Source organism: Theobroma umbraticum, unplaced genomic scaffold, assembly GCF_002168275.2.
Source record: "Theobroma umbraticum cultivar Fairchild unplaced genomic scaffold, ASM216827v3 scaffold_56.0, whole genome shotgun sequence".
Classification (NCBI taxonomy): Eukaryota; Viridiplantae; Streptophyta; class Magnoliopsida; order Malvales; family Malvaceae; genus Theobroma; species Theobroma umbraticum.
In genome coordinates this window covers 13,855,581-13,869,135 of record NW_018397256.1, presented here as the reverse complement: position 1 = coordinate 13,869,135, position 13,555 = coordinate 13,855,581, and the positions used below count along the sequence as shown (strand labels likewise).

Here is a 13,555-nt window from a genome sequence, read left to right as displayed (position 1 = left end):
CCAAGGAACCAAAAACAGTTAACAGGTCCGTCAAAGGTTTAGTTGCCAAATTCATTAAGAATTTTGAAGTTGCTGATGAACCCAGTTGTTGTAATCTTGCACTAGTTGCTGAAGAAGCGCAGGAACAAGTCCATCCACAAGAGCCTGCATCATTCTGTTTTGATGACAATTCCATTGTATGAATGAGTGAATATTCATGGCAGATACAAATGAAAATCCATCCCATATTGCTACTAATTGCACTTCATCTTAACGACAACTTAATTACTCATGAAATAAATATATTGTATTAAGATAGAGAAGCTACTTCATCTTTGAATTGATGATGTGCATCCGGTCCACATACATACACATAATCCTAGCATCTGCGTGATTGCTGCAATGAACATTTGCATTTCTTGCTGTATATTACTCAATCTATGTTGTTGATAAATACATAATCTATGCATTATGTGGAAAAATCCATAGACTACGCCATCCCACCAGTAACCTCATTTTATTAAACCAAAAATACTTACAGATTTCCTGGACGCTCAACAGCTGAAATTGGCAGTGAAGTAAATGGTCGTGTGTAAATCTGTTTACAAAGGTCAGCATCATTTGTACGTTATAGAAGCAAAAGACTAAGCAGCTCAATACAAGGCAGAGAAAAGATGAGATAAACATATGTAAAAGTAAATAATTTCAGCACACTAACATGTTTAAAACAGGAAAACAATCGTATCATCATGCCGCTGCTCTCAAAAATATGACCAGAACCGAACTTTCAGAAATTAAAATATAACTCGACTCATATGAGCCCCCCATCCCAACTTAATGGGATATAGGGTTAACTTATGAAGTAAAAGTATCTGGTCAAACGCCCCAAAATCATGGTGACACCAACACCCTGAATACTTTGAAATTCAATTAAAACTGAACCGAAGAAGTGCAAGTTGAACAAGTGGTGTATTCGATGTAGTCTACTTCCTCTGTGGCCGAGAAGCTGGATCTAGCCCAAACTTTTCATATTGGCAGATAGAACTAGAGTACAGCTGCATAGGGCAGAATGAAAAATCCCAATTTATTACTATTATAAAGCTCAGTGAACTGAATACATCCATCAAGATTCACTATTATAAAGCTCAAACAGTTGATCAGGTCCTCCCTTGTTGACTGTCACTTTAAGTGAAAATAGAACTCAACCCATGCATGAGACTTTTGTCATGCAACAACGATAAGCCTTCACTTGGTAGGAGAGAAAAGTGAAAAGAGAAAAGTTTTGCAATGTTATCCCCCTTCTATTCCGTTCTATGAAACAAATGTGCCGTAAATGGAAAAATGTTTTGCTATCTATCCACTTTTCCGTCTTATCTACCAAGAACATGGTTGAAAGAGAAAATGGTTCTCACTCCTATCTCCTCTCTCAACTTTCCATCCCTCCACCTCTTTCTCCTCCTTATCAAAACTTGAACGACTTTGGAAGACAATTTCACAATTTCTTATATATTGTCAATGTGGCGGCATCTCAGGACCACACAAGAACCAGGAGAAGCATGGCATGTTGATATTAGAGAACAATGGTCTGTCAATGGGTGCAACTAAAATGTAATTTTCAGATTACTGTCATGATCTGTCAAGGAAATAAGATAACAACCTCAAGACTTAGATTCAACTTGACATCAACCTCCAAAAATGGTTCAGAAATATCTGTGTCCCAAGTAATATGATTTATCATAGAAGCTGCAAAATTGAAAGCAACATTAATTGTTATAAATTAGAAACAAATACTCATTTTATATGGCATAACATGGATTCTTGAAAATCCTAAAAACAAGTTTGGAAGTTCATAATTAATTTATTGACAAGAAAAATCTTGATAGGCCCTCCAATTTCCAATTAAACTCTTACATGATTAATAAGGATAAAATTGAATGAAATCTTGCCTAGTGTAAAGCAAAAATTACTTCATTTAATCAAAATAATTTTCAACTGTTAAATACAGGCAATCTGGCTTTTACAACAATAGGTTTAGCACTATGAAAAAACCTATTGATTTTGCTTCATACACAACATCTATCACTCTAATGAATACCAAAGCTATATAAGCTCAAAGATACACAAAGGCCATAAGTACCTGAAAAATAGTCATTTTGGCGTTCCACAACTTTTGAACCCTTGAACTGCATATACATTAGCAACAAGCGTATAAAATTTTCAGCAGCCATCAAACAGAATATGACTAACAATGACCTTCATTTTCCCTTTTAATACTTAACAAGGATCTACATTTATTTCGTCCATTTGCATGTCACTAGGTTCTGGATTCAGCGAAAATAGACTATATGTCATTCTCATCATAATCATAAACTAACAAGCACAATAGCAAAAATTGGCATTTTCTTGTTGACTGTCACTTATTAATGTGTATACTTTTGTGTTGTGAGCAAGCAGAAACCAACTTGATTGAAGAAAGAAGTCTTTCCATACAGCAATATTTTCATAGGTTGATCTGTTCAAATTTTGGGCATTCTTCACTTTTGTACTGGAGCTTCAATGCTTATGGGTAAATCACCAGATGATAGATTTTTTTACATCCACCTTCTACAATATCTAAATAGAGGATAAGCTCACCTTGCAAGAAACTAACTCCACGGTGCAATCCTCTTTTGTGGGGATCACTCGCAAGTCAAGTACAGGTGTTGCTTCAAAGTTGAAGAAGGCAAGTTTTGGAAGTGTGCACCTGCACAGCAGGCAAGAAAAATCATTTCTGCAGCTATTGAAAAGACAAAGAAGATGGCAGAGAAAAGGCATCAAACCTTATTAAGACCTGAGGTTCAAGAATTTTCTAAGGTTAATGGTTTAGGATGACTGAGAAAGTAACTTGGAACGGGTTCATTAAAAATCAGTTCCTTTTCTTTCGAGGAAAAAAAATTGCCAGGCCATAGACTGAATACAACAAGAGTGGAGTTTAAAAATATATAATTTTCCAAATCAAGGGTCGGGCAGTGAATCTCCTAACATTAACTTTCGAGGCAGAGCCAGAAAGGGTTTCTATCATCTTTGTTAAGGAAATTTATTAGTGAGATACTATGTTTTGCCTAGACAGCAATGGGGTGGAACAGTAGTAGAGGGAGAAGAACATGAATGATGATGGCAAATAAATAGTAGCAGTAGCAGTATGAGTATGAGACAAGGAAGGAAGGAAGTTGACCTGTATGCATTGGTGTCAAGATACTGAAAGTTTTGCAAGGCACTAGTGTTTAATATTGCTTGGATCCCAGATGGGTGGCTTAAAAAGTGGCTAATATGATAAGCTTGGCGGCCCTTGGAAGTGTCATCATAAACCGGAAGCTCAACTCTTTGGATCCTTGAGGCAGACAAATTTGCTCGCTTTGCATTAGCGGAGGCTACAACATTGTTGGCTTGAACTTGATGCAAGTGTAGTTGGACGGGGAGAGTAGCGTTCCTGAGCCTGAGACAGAGAGAAAGCATGTTTGGTATTTCAGGCAGGAATTAGGAGAGTAATAATTTACTTTATGAGGCATTAGAATCACATAAAGAAAAGAAGCAATCTCAGGAGTCCACGGTACTACTCTAACATAAACCTGCCGCTGCTGCTGCTCAAGGTCCATCCACGTGCAGTGTTGCTTGCAGTTACCATAGTCATCATCCCCAATTACTAGCCCCAGAACAGAAGGACAAGCCGACTTGAGGTTTGACACTTGTTATTTTACTTATACAGTGCAATCTGCACAGTCAGCGACCACACTTTTGCGTTTTGTCCCGCAAAGAAAGTTGCGGTTGGCCTCGCGGGATTTTTTTATTTTTATCACCAGTGTAGTACACTTGTGTAGGTCTGTGAAACCTTTTCCCCAAATAGTACATATATATAAACGAACGACTTGCTTCGGGTAACAAGATGCACGTTTTTATTAATTTATAGACATTAATGGACGTCTTGCTTGCTTCTACCAACAATTCTTTTAGGTATATGAGTTTCTACAAAGCCTTGCTTTTCTGCACATAGAAATAACGACCGTCCCTCCAAGATGCATACATACAAACTCCTACTAAAGTTTCCAAATTGACGGACAGTAACACCCAACGTTGCAGACATGAAAATTTTTCTTTTTATTTTTTCCCCCGGGATGAATATGCGAGAATCTCAAGTGTTTCTTTTTAGTTTGGCTCAAAGTAATGTAACTTAACTTGCACATCAAATGATTCCACTCCTATGACAACAAAAGGGTAGTAATCCCATGGCCAATGGTGGCAAAGGAGTCCCCTTCCTCTTTCCAAATGTCATACCACCACCATCGCCAATGATGGTAAAATTTAATTTTAGTTACAAGATGGTACACTGTTAACAATTTTTCCCTCCGTGGAAAGTTTCTAATTGTGAAACAGATGGGATTGAATGCCTAAGGCAGAGCGGCTCATAAAAGATACAGTTATAACTTCCCTAAGCTAGCTACGACCTCCAGCTATAACTCACCCATCACCTATCTAGGCACCTTCTGAATTACCCTTAGCTTAGCACTTCTACACCGACGGTTGAACCCTTCTTCCTTTTCAGATGGTGTTATTGGCCTCTTGGTAAGTACTGTTCCATTCCAACCTTGTATCGTCTGTCGAATCCATGCTTCATTTAGATTATTGTCACTTCTCATCTTTCTCAAATCTCCTATATCCTCACTACCATCCCCACTTTCCATGCAGCAACCGATGATTTTAAGAAATGTTTGTTTCACAATTCTGTCCTCCAAACTGTGGAAAGATATGACAGCAAGCCTACCCCCAGGAGCAAGGCAATCAAAACAAGCATACAAGGAGTCCTCCAGTGTCTTGAGTTCATCATTGACAGCGATTCTTAGGGCTTGAAACACTCGTGTTGCTGTCTTTACCCAACCTTGCCTGCCTCCTGTGTCAATTGAATTGCATGTTATCCATCCAGTAGAAATAAGCACATCAGATTGTGTCCATTTAACAAACAAAAAGCCTCACCATTTGGACCCAGTCCTTAACTTCTCGGCCACATTTCAACACAAGTAAGAAAATTTAAACACGAAACATGAAAAGCACAAAACTGCACCGGATGAATGGAGAGGAAACCTACCCCTTGTTCTAGGCTTCACACTCCGAATAACATCAACCAGTTCACCAGTGGAATGCAATCCACCTTGTAGGCGGGCCTGAATTATCTTATTTTGAAGCAACCACCAATTGCTTTCTTCTCCATAATCCCGAAGGATTCTTCCCACTTCAATGTCTGGCCAAGAATTTAAAATGTCTTCTGCTTTCAGACTAGCCTGTCATAGACCTGTTAGAGTTAATTAAGTAGAAAAAAAAGTATTAAAGATTCTGAGATGTTTAAACACAAATTTCATCTACATGCACAATTGAGTGAACAGATTGTGTAGCACATAAGTTGCCAATGCTTTGATATATGTGATCAATGAAGTAAGGCAAGCAATTTAGGATATGACATACTATAAATTTCCCCGAAAAGTAAACACATTTAGGTAGCAAAATAATCAACATCCATAACGTTTCCTATGGCAATGAGAAGAAACAAAGTAAAATTTTAACTCGACTGGCGGAAAGATGAACAAATTGCAGCGAAAGGGTAAAAGCAGAAAAGCATCATGATGAACATGTATGAAATCACAAGAAAAGTTGAAAACTTGAAATGTGGATGTGGTAGGGGGAAAGAAACAATAAGGAAAAACCATTCGGTGTCTTGTGAATGGCGAGAGGTCTTACTCTTAAGTCTTACCTGAGGATCCATGCGCATATCAAGAGGTCCATTAGCAAGCACACTGAAACCTCGATCGGGATTGTTGACCTGCGCAAAAGCAGAAAAGGGAGACGATGAAGGAAAATGAGGGAGGAGGGAGGAGGGAAGAGGGAAGGCGAGAAAACCTGCATGGATGACATTCCTAAGTCCATTAAGATGCCATCGACTCCGGAAGAGAAGATGTCGGGGTGGTCAACCTGCCTCAGAACGGATTTGATGTGTCTGAAATTGTTGAGAAAAGTGAAAGCTTGCAAGTGAGGGTGAGGATGGGAGTGGGAAAGAGAATGGATGCGAGACCGAGCCATATGGAGTGCAAGAGGATCCACATCCATTCCAATGAAAAGCTTCAGTTCAGGGTGGGCCTGGATTATCTGACATTATACAGTCAAGATGAAGCACCAATTTGTTAGTATACAGGAGAGGAGAAAAACCTAATATTAACACTACGCAGTCCACACACATTATTATATAGTAAAGAAGGAGATTAGACCGCGGAAGCATGACCAGCAGCTCCAAGAGTACAGTCGACAAAAGAGCAGAGAGGCTTTGAATTTGAAGAGAAGACATCAAGCACTTCACCCAACATAACGGGAACGTGGGTCTGGGTCTGCTGCATCATCACTGAAGTAGAAGAAGAATCATCCTCCTCCTTCTCCTCAATCTCAATATCGCAATCCCTGAGTGAACGGGTCCTTCTCTTTTCTTTCTCCAACCCGTTTGCATTCCAATTGCCCTTTTCTTTCTTCTTCTTCTTCTTCTTTTTACTTGTATCAGTAGAGATGCTTCTACAAGCAGCAGATCTCACGAGAGCACACGATTTTGTGGGATGACGGACCGCTGATACCGATGCCGGTGCCGATAGTGATGAAACAGAAAAAGAAAAGGAAGAAGTCAACATCTTCAGCATCATTTGCTTTGCCTTTGCCGCCATCGATACTAATCCAGATCCATCATCACCTCAATCCAGCAAACAAAGCCAGGGATAAAGTGAGACTTAATGCAACCACTAGGCCTAGACGGCTAAAAATTTTGGGCCTCGCCCTTTTTCCCAGACCCAAGGCCTACTTCCTATTTATTTAGATACTACTTTGTACTTTTAATAATATACACTAACCATACTTCAGATTCTAATTCTACCACGATTTTTCTCTCTCAATGGAAGGAAACAAAACATGCGAATGAAATTGTATTTTAATTTTTGTTCATTTTTAATCAATTATTTCACCATTATTACTATTATTATTATAAAGTAAAAAATAGATAGCCATAAAATATGATTCCAGTTGATGTGACTGTAAGTAAACTGCTAGCCGAAAATAGGCTTCCAGGAAAGCTACGTTATATATTTACCAAAATACTACGACTAGTACTAGATAGGTCTAATGTTCTTGACACACAACACACGACTAGATCTCATTATGAACCGCACTCAGCATCCTATCTCCATACCTTAAACAGATATTACTCATTTGCACATGCCAAATATAGTCTACAACTTAAAAGCATTTCCAGTACAACCAAGGGAATATTACAGTCCCTCAACTGATACTCATATCCATCTCCACTTGTATATATAAAAAACACTTCTCAGCAATTCCAGAATCCTTGGCTTTCTTCTATCACTGTGGTCACCCACCAGTTTACTCCAATCATCTGCCATGGATGAGTAAGTCCGGGTTTTCTTCATATTATCAAGGCACAAAAATGGGCTGGGGAATAGACAAAAAATTCCTTTAAGCAGCAGCTGTCCTACCATCTGCTTCCACAAATACAACATATTTATGAATCAGTTACTAGTTGCACCAGTGACCAAACCCACAACAAGTTACAAAATCAACCAAATGAGATGTGTCCTCTTGCCATTTTACATTTCAGACACCAACTGGAATGTTGTTCATGTCATCAGATATACAAAAGACTACTTCCTGAGGATGTCATCAGACAATCGAATGCAGGTTCGAACATCTAATCATGTCTGAATAACCAATCATAGAAGCTAGGACATTAACAATTTCAGTCATGCTGTACCGGAGCAGAGGACTGCTTACTGGCCATGGCAGCTTTTTAATAAGTACTATGTTAAGATGACAAATGAGGAAGCTAGAAGAAACGCATGTCCACTATAAACAGAAGAAGTTTACAATCCAATAAAAAGAGTTAAGGCATCTTACCTCCTAACATGCAAATAGAAGCATTCCATGATTTCTTCTTCCAGCATAAATATCTACAAAAGTTTGTTGTAGGCAAAAAACAAAAGTATTCTTCCTTTAAACAACTTGAGATGAAATATTTGCTGTCAATAGTGTTCCCCGAAATCCTTCTTCAATATTATCAACATTCAGTTTCTGGTCAGAAAGCTCATCTGTGCAGCACCAAAGGATCAACAAATAATGGCTACTTCAGTGTTGAACTACTTAGGTGATAAAGCTCGGAACGAAAGTAACCATACAGATTCTTCCCATATTTTTCCTGTTCTTTTCTAATGTCATTGAAATTAAAGAATCCAACAACTCTCACATAAACCAAAGTCAGATTCTTATTCATGCCAACTGCAGTTTAAAGCAGTAATTTATAACAAAGATGAACCTGCTGAGGACATGAAGACAGAAAACAGTTTCTCCAGTTTCTTGTACATCATATCCAACTGGGGCAAAAACCAGTGAAATAACACCTTAATTCTGTTTAACACATTATCTATGACAGTCTGTTTCTTGAAAAGGAAAAAAAAAAAAGAAGAACAATTACCAGCAATATCTCGATCTTCATGGATTTCTGAATCTTTCACCCAAAGCCTATCTCCAGGAAATATATTCATGTCTGCAAGAGTTGACATTTCCTGATCAATTATTCGGGATCCTTTGTGAAGTATTTGGTTTTCCTTAACAACCTGCACAAAATGATTGTCAATGAGGCTACTATAGAACGAAAACATATAATGAGGCTACTATCGAACGAAAACATATTTTACTATGAGAACAACAACTGCTCATCAAAAACACATCTAATAAAAATAAAGTTGAAAATACCAATATCTAAGTTCCAAGAAGACAAGCAAGCAAACCTTGTCAGAATGAATAATATTAAGAAAGTCTCAAATACTACATTTTGCAAACAAAGATTGATATTTGGCCTAAAAAAAGGAAGTAAAGATTGATATCAACCCTAAATTAATAGCATGTTCTACTCAAATCACATGTAATGAACTTAGCACGAACTTTCATTTCCCACAAATTTAATCAAACTTTGCCCAGATAAGTGATTTTAAATACATAAAGCTAAATCAGAGACAACTTGAACTAACATTCTTTGCAACATCTACTAACATTTTTATGAGCAACCAATACATTGCAATAAGAATGGCAAGCTTGATAAGATCAATGTAACAATATAAATAGTGTATTTAATATTACCAATTAAGACTTTATTCAACTCAACAACAATACATCACCAAAATTTTTAAAGTCCACAAATAGTAGTGTCTTGTTAAACAAGGAGATGGTAGGAAGACAATGGTTCATGGGAAAAGACAAGACTGTCAGTCCAACTAAAGTAGTCTTAAACATTACAACTCGAAGTTCTAGACAGAGAAACGGGAATGCATGTTCCTATTTCTGCAATATTAAAAATACATGATCAGTCGAGAAAAACGAAGCATGCACTTTCAAAAATAATAATAGTTAAATTCAACAAACTCAACATTACCTACCCCGAGTGATTCCCATATCATCATTTTTAACTGGTATATTGATGTAGATGCAGAAACTTTTAAATTTAGTAAATTTCCATTGTTTGTCCTTCGAGAACGCTTGGAGGTTCGTCGATCTGGCTCAGAGTACTCAGATGCTTGTAATATCGATTTTGGGGCTTCTTTTCCACGTACAAGATAAACATAAATCTCTTCATCAGCATAGTTAAGCTTTTGCATCAACTCACAGCTTTCTCTTTCTCCAATGCACTCCTCACATGCCTAGCAAAATATCAACATAAGTCATTCTAACTTTCAAATATAAGAGTGATAGCAACTGAAAGCCCAACCATGTTTAGGATAGAAAATTTTTTAGCATACTTCATTCCCCAGATATGAGGCAACTACAAAATTTTAAGGCACTAGTTACATTCCTTTCATTGAGGTTCTCCGCTCATTTTCCCAATGACCTGGGCCAGTATGTTGTAACTTGCCTTGTCCACAATTCCGATGTCCAGATGTTATGGACATCTGAGATGCCCAACAATATTCGGTGAACCAATTAGGCAATTACCAAAAATAATTTTTCAAAGCACCATTTACATTCCTTTCAATGAGGGAGTATGGTCATTCCAAACAACCTGGGCAGAATGTTGCAAATCCACTCTAGCCAATATTACATTGTTCAAGTTTCATAACTTGTGAGATGCCTCAGAATTTTCTGTGAACCCATGAGCAATCCTGCATTCTTGCAAATTAAATTCCTAGGACTCTTTTAGGATCATATAGATCAAATAGCATCTATTTCATTCTTCCTCAATCTACAATAATATTTAAATTATTTCTCTACATGAATGCATAAAAATTCACCCATTTAAGTGAAGAAAAAATAAATAACAAAAAAAAACTACAGCAATCTCTGTCTTCTTCCCAAATATTTTCTTGTTCTGCAAACTCGCATCTTCCACGCGAAAAAGAAAAAACCATCTTGCATACCTCAGGACTTCCACTTTAAATTTCATTACTGAAAATTAACAACACCAACAGCAATAGTACTAGCTAATTATCATCAATTTTAACTTTCAAAAGAATTCAATAGTCATGAGTACCAAAACAAAATAAACTCCATTACATAGATTACCAAACAATAAGAAAAGTTCAGGGTTAAATAGCAATATTACCTCTGGGCAGGTCCTAATCACCAGCTGTCTTGACTCAACCTCATTATTTACTTCATTTGAAAGATCAAGTTGCTGCACAGATATTGGCATGTCCTCACAGCATCCAGCCAAATTTTCAGTGCTACTTAACTCAATCACAGCAGATATGCCGTCCTCTTCAGTACCACCCCATTCTTCACAAAAGCATTTCCAGTCATTCTCAGTGATAATTGTCAACCTATCTGTCTAAAATCCAAAGATGAGAGGAGGAAGGAGGCAGAAAGAAAACAAAGCAAGTGGCAGGTATTAGAGAATTTATACAAGCATTGACCTGAAGCAGAAGGTGCTTATATACCTTTAATTTTTAACTACTATTCTAGACAACTAGGCAGAGTGGATATTGCCAAAAAAGCTTATAATTAATAGATAGCACTTGTAAGTGTCAGTGTCTGCATATTTAAGCAAATGAATATATATATATATATATATATATATAAACATTCATATACTTACAGTAGAACCCTTCTGGAAATAGGAACCACGTTTGCAGACCACTTTTGGCGGCCTTTCAAGAAGACGTAAATGCTGGGAAAAACAAAGGCGGAAGAAGGATATTACGACCGTTATCCTCATGACTAAAAGTAAAGAGTGAAAGTTGAGCAAACTGGAAGCAAAATAGGCCGCAATAATCTACAGCTAAAATTTTACTTCTGACATCAAAGTCCTCACCCTTTTCGCTAAAAGTCAATTTTAGTTATAAAGTGGTTGTTGGCCCATTCATAAGTGCATTATTCCAGAAATTTTCTTTAACTAACTACAGCAGAAAAATGTCATCATCAAATAATCGAAAGCAACAAAATGCACATCAAAAAATCTTTTCTACGTCCCCACATGAGAGGAAAAATAATAAGCACCAATTCTTGGCACAAAAAACAAATGATCTGCAATGGTGCTAGAATACAGAAAAAGAATTATTGGAGAAGTTGCAAGTCACCTTTTCACATTTCAGCAAATTAATGGTGCCATCTAGATTTTCAGGTTCCATAGATGAAATATTTTTGCCGCTTGCAGTGATGTAGCTCCTCCATTTTGAAAGCCAAGAAGAAGGCACCAAGTAATACTTGCAGTTTAAAGACAGTGGAATACTCTTGCCCGTGGCTAATTTTTCATGATTTTGCCGCTGTTTGAGCTTCACTGCTCTGCAGCATAAACAATGGAAGTCAGTCAACTGTGAAATCATATTAGTGGATATCAATACAGAATGGATGTGAATTTAGTTCAGATTGACCTTATAGAATCTTCCAAGCAAGCAACTTCTGAAAGTGCATTGCTGCACTCAGGACACTCTTCAGAGTCAAAAGGAAAAGTTGAGCAACCTGAAGGTTCATCAGGTTTTATTGTGATTGCATCTTCATAAAAGAAGAGCCATAGCTTCTCAGGAACCAGCAATCGCTTAGCACCAGCAGCTTGTTCCGGCATCAGGTGCCCATGAGGACATGTAATAGACATTGTTGGTCCAGCATCAGCTTCACTAGGAGCATCAAGGTTTTTTCTTTTCACCCACTGTTGCAACCTACAAGCGGAGCAAAGTGGAGCAAGTTTTATTACATGTCCACTCACTACACCCCCAAAACATAACAATAGAGAGCAAAGTGGAGCAAGTTTTATTCTTCAGAATAGGTTATGTCATCGACCCACAACGTTTACTCTGACCAATTTCTAGATCAAATTGAAAGCTCAAGTTGACAAAATATGCAAGACAGAGCAATATAGAAGCTCAGAAGAAGAGAAGCAAAATGTTAAAAGGAACTGATTTTCCTTCTATCAAGCAGAAGAAGAATATGATAATCTACTGTAGTCTGGCAAGGTAAACATATCAGTGAAACTACTTAAAGTGGACATAAAATAGAAACAACTGTACTCATACCATGCCTTTGAAACATAGTAGGTTCCATCCATGCACTTGCCCAAAAGTACATTGTCTGCAATCTCTTTCATCAATTTTCTTCGGTCCCTATAGCTGTCAGCACAGACGACAGTGCGTGCCACATCAATAAGGCATTCCATGCAATAGTCAGCTTTGGCAAGTGTTGGGCCCCCATTGTACTGGTTTGCACAAGCATCCAACAAAATGTATCAGCAGTGATGGCACAGCACCACAGGGGGCAAACAACAGATGAAAATGGAAATGAGAAACTATCTACAAACATATGAATACATTGACATAACAATTATCATTTTTACCTTTTGATAAAAGAAAAAATTAATGTGCACATCAGAATTCAAACCAAGATAAGTCTACACATGCAGCAATAGGGAAAGAGAAGAGTTTAGAAAAAGAGAAAAGAACAAAGAAAAGGCGAAGGAGGTGCACAAGTAGTCCAAGAGAAAAGATTCTCGTGAGATTTCATCTTCCTATCGTACATAGGAAGCATTATACTACCATTCACAGAGAAGGCCAATACATCAGAAGACTAAAATATGCACCTTTCCAAGAAAAGACATGAAAGATACCCTGCAGTAATAACATTATACTCATGATATCCATTGTTACACACTTCACATATATTTGTGCACTTTGGTCTCTGGAAAATCCTGGGCAATTTCTGCATGACCACACCATTTGTTCGGGACCTACAATTCACTAGCCCACACACCACCCAAGCTAAATGACAAATGTTTTTAATATCAACAGATGGAAAAAGAGATCAATGCACCAAGAAAGTGGTCCAGTGGCTCGCAGTGGACCACACTGGCTGCATATGGTGTTCAAAGGTTTACCGGCCTTCTGCTCTCGTTAGAGAGAACAATCAGAAATCTCTGCTCTCGTTAGAGAGCACAATAAAAAATCTCCTCCTCCTACACTCACTATGTAGCTATGGGACAGCTAGCCAACTGCATTTTATTATAAGTTTAACCAAGTGCCAAAGA

At 37.6% G+C, this 13,555-nt stretch overlaps 3 protein-coding genes across 11 annotated transcripts in view; all 3 read right to left on the bottom strand.

Moving 5' to 3' along the window:
• Positions 1–3: 3 nt before the first annotated feature.
• LOC110410986 (DUF1997 family protein, putative (DUF1997)) lies at positions 4–3,873 on the bottom strand. Of its 8 annotated transcripts, none has more exons than XM_021420963.1 (8): positions 3,537–3,873; positions 3,194–3,454; positions 2,614–2,722; positions 2,117–2,162; positions 1,637–1,722; positions 519–577; positions 308–376; positions 15–154 (listed from the first exon to the last, which is right to left on the bottom strand). In XM_021420963.1, coding segments are annotated over exons 1-8 (732 nt in total). In that variant the 5' UTR covers positions 3,539–3,873; the 3' UTR covers positions 15–54. The 8 variants fall into 8 exon arrangements, 6 of the variants coding, with proteins under 6 accessions (XP_021276639.1, XP_021276636.1, XP_021276638.1 ...); XM_021420959.1 differs by having other exon boundaries at positions 3,576–3,873; XM_021420960.1 differs by having other exon boundaries at positions 3,588–3,873.
• Positions 3,874–4,221: 348 nt separating this feature from the next.
• Positions 4,222–6,969, bottom strand: LOC110410981 (mraW methylase family protein). Its single transcript, XM_021420952.2, has 5 exons — positions 6,270–6,969; positions 5,905–6,150; positions 5,759–5,827; positions 5,099–5,291; positions 4,222–4,903 (listed from the first exon to the last, which is right to left on the bottom strand). The coding sequence occupies exons 1-5, from the start codon at positions 6,708–6,710 to the stop codon at positions 4,485–4,487; spliced, it is 1,368 nt and encodes a 455-aa protein (XP_021276627.1). The 5' UTR covers positions 6,711–6,969; the 3' UTR covers positions 4,222–4,484.
• Positions 6,970–7,101: 132 nt separating this feature from the next.
• Positions 7,102–13,555, bottom strand: part of UBP26 (ubiquitin-specific protease 26) — an 11,071-nt gene continuing 4,617 nt past the window's right edge. The window contains exons 8-16 of one of the 2 annotated variants that reach the window (XM_021420947.2): positions 12,552–12,730; positions 11,913–12,197; positions 11,619–11,823; positions 11,138–11,209; positions 10,646–10,870; positions 9,486–9,746; positions 8,525–8,666; positions 7,951–8,141; positions 7,102–7,535 (exon numbers count right to left, since the gene is read on the bottom strand). In XM_021420947.2, the coding sequence (XP_021276622.1) occupies positions 8,047–8,141; positions 8,525–8,666; positions 9,486–9,746; positions 10,646–10,870; positions 11,138–11,209; positions 11,619–11,823; positions 11,913–12,197; positions 12,552–12,730 (1,464 nt within the window). In that variant the 3' untranslated portion in view covers positions 7,102–7,535; positions 7,951–8,046. Of the gene's footprint in view, positions 7,536–7,950; positions 8,142–8,524; positions 8,667–8,697; positions 9,391–9,481; positions 9,747–10,645; positions 10,871–11,137; positions 11,210–11,618; positions 11,824–11,912; positions 12,198–12,551; positions 12,731–13,555 lie in introns of those variants that run through there. The other variant, XM_089782797.1, reaches the window with a different exon arrangement.

Bases quoted from the DNA above. Each gene is read 5' to 3' on its own strand.
- LOC110410986 (XM_021420959.1), bottom strand. From the start codon at position 3,652: ATGATGACTATGGTAACTGCAAGCAACACTGCACGTGGATGGACCTTG. The intron at 2,163-2,613 runs GTGAGCTTATCC...ATGTATATGCAG, and splicing joins TGGAGTTAGTTTCTTGCAAG to TTCAAGGGTTCAAAAGTTGT. The intron at 1,723-2,116 runs GTACTTATGGCC...TCAATTTTGCAG, and splicing joins CCAAAATGACTATTTTTCAG to CTTCTATGATAAATCATATT.
- LOC110410981 (XM_021420952.2), bottom strand. From the start codon at position 6,710: ATGGCGGCAAAGGCAAAGCAAATGATGCTGAAGATGTTGACTTCTTCC. The intron at 6,151-6,269 runs GTCTAATCTCCT...GTATAATGTCAG, and splicing joins CTGCTGGTCATGCTTCCGCG to ATAATCCAGGCCCACCCTGA. The intron at 5,828-5,904 runs GTTTTCTCGCCT...GCTTTTGCGCAG, and splicing joins TAGGAATGTCATCCATGCAG to GTCAACAATCCCGATCGAGG.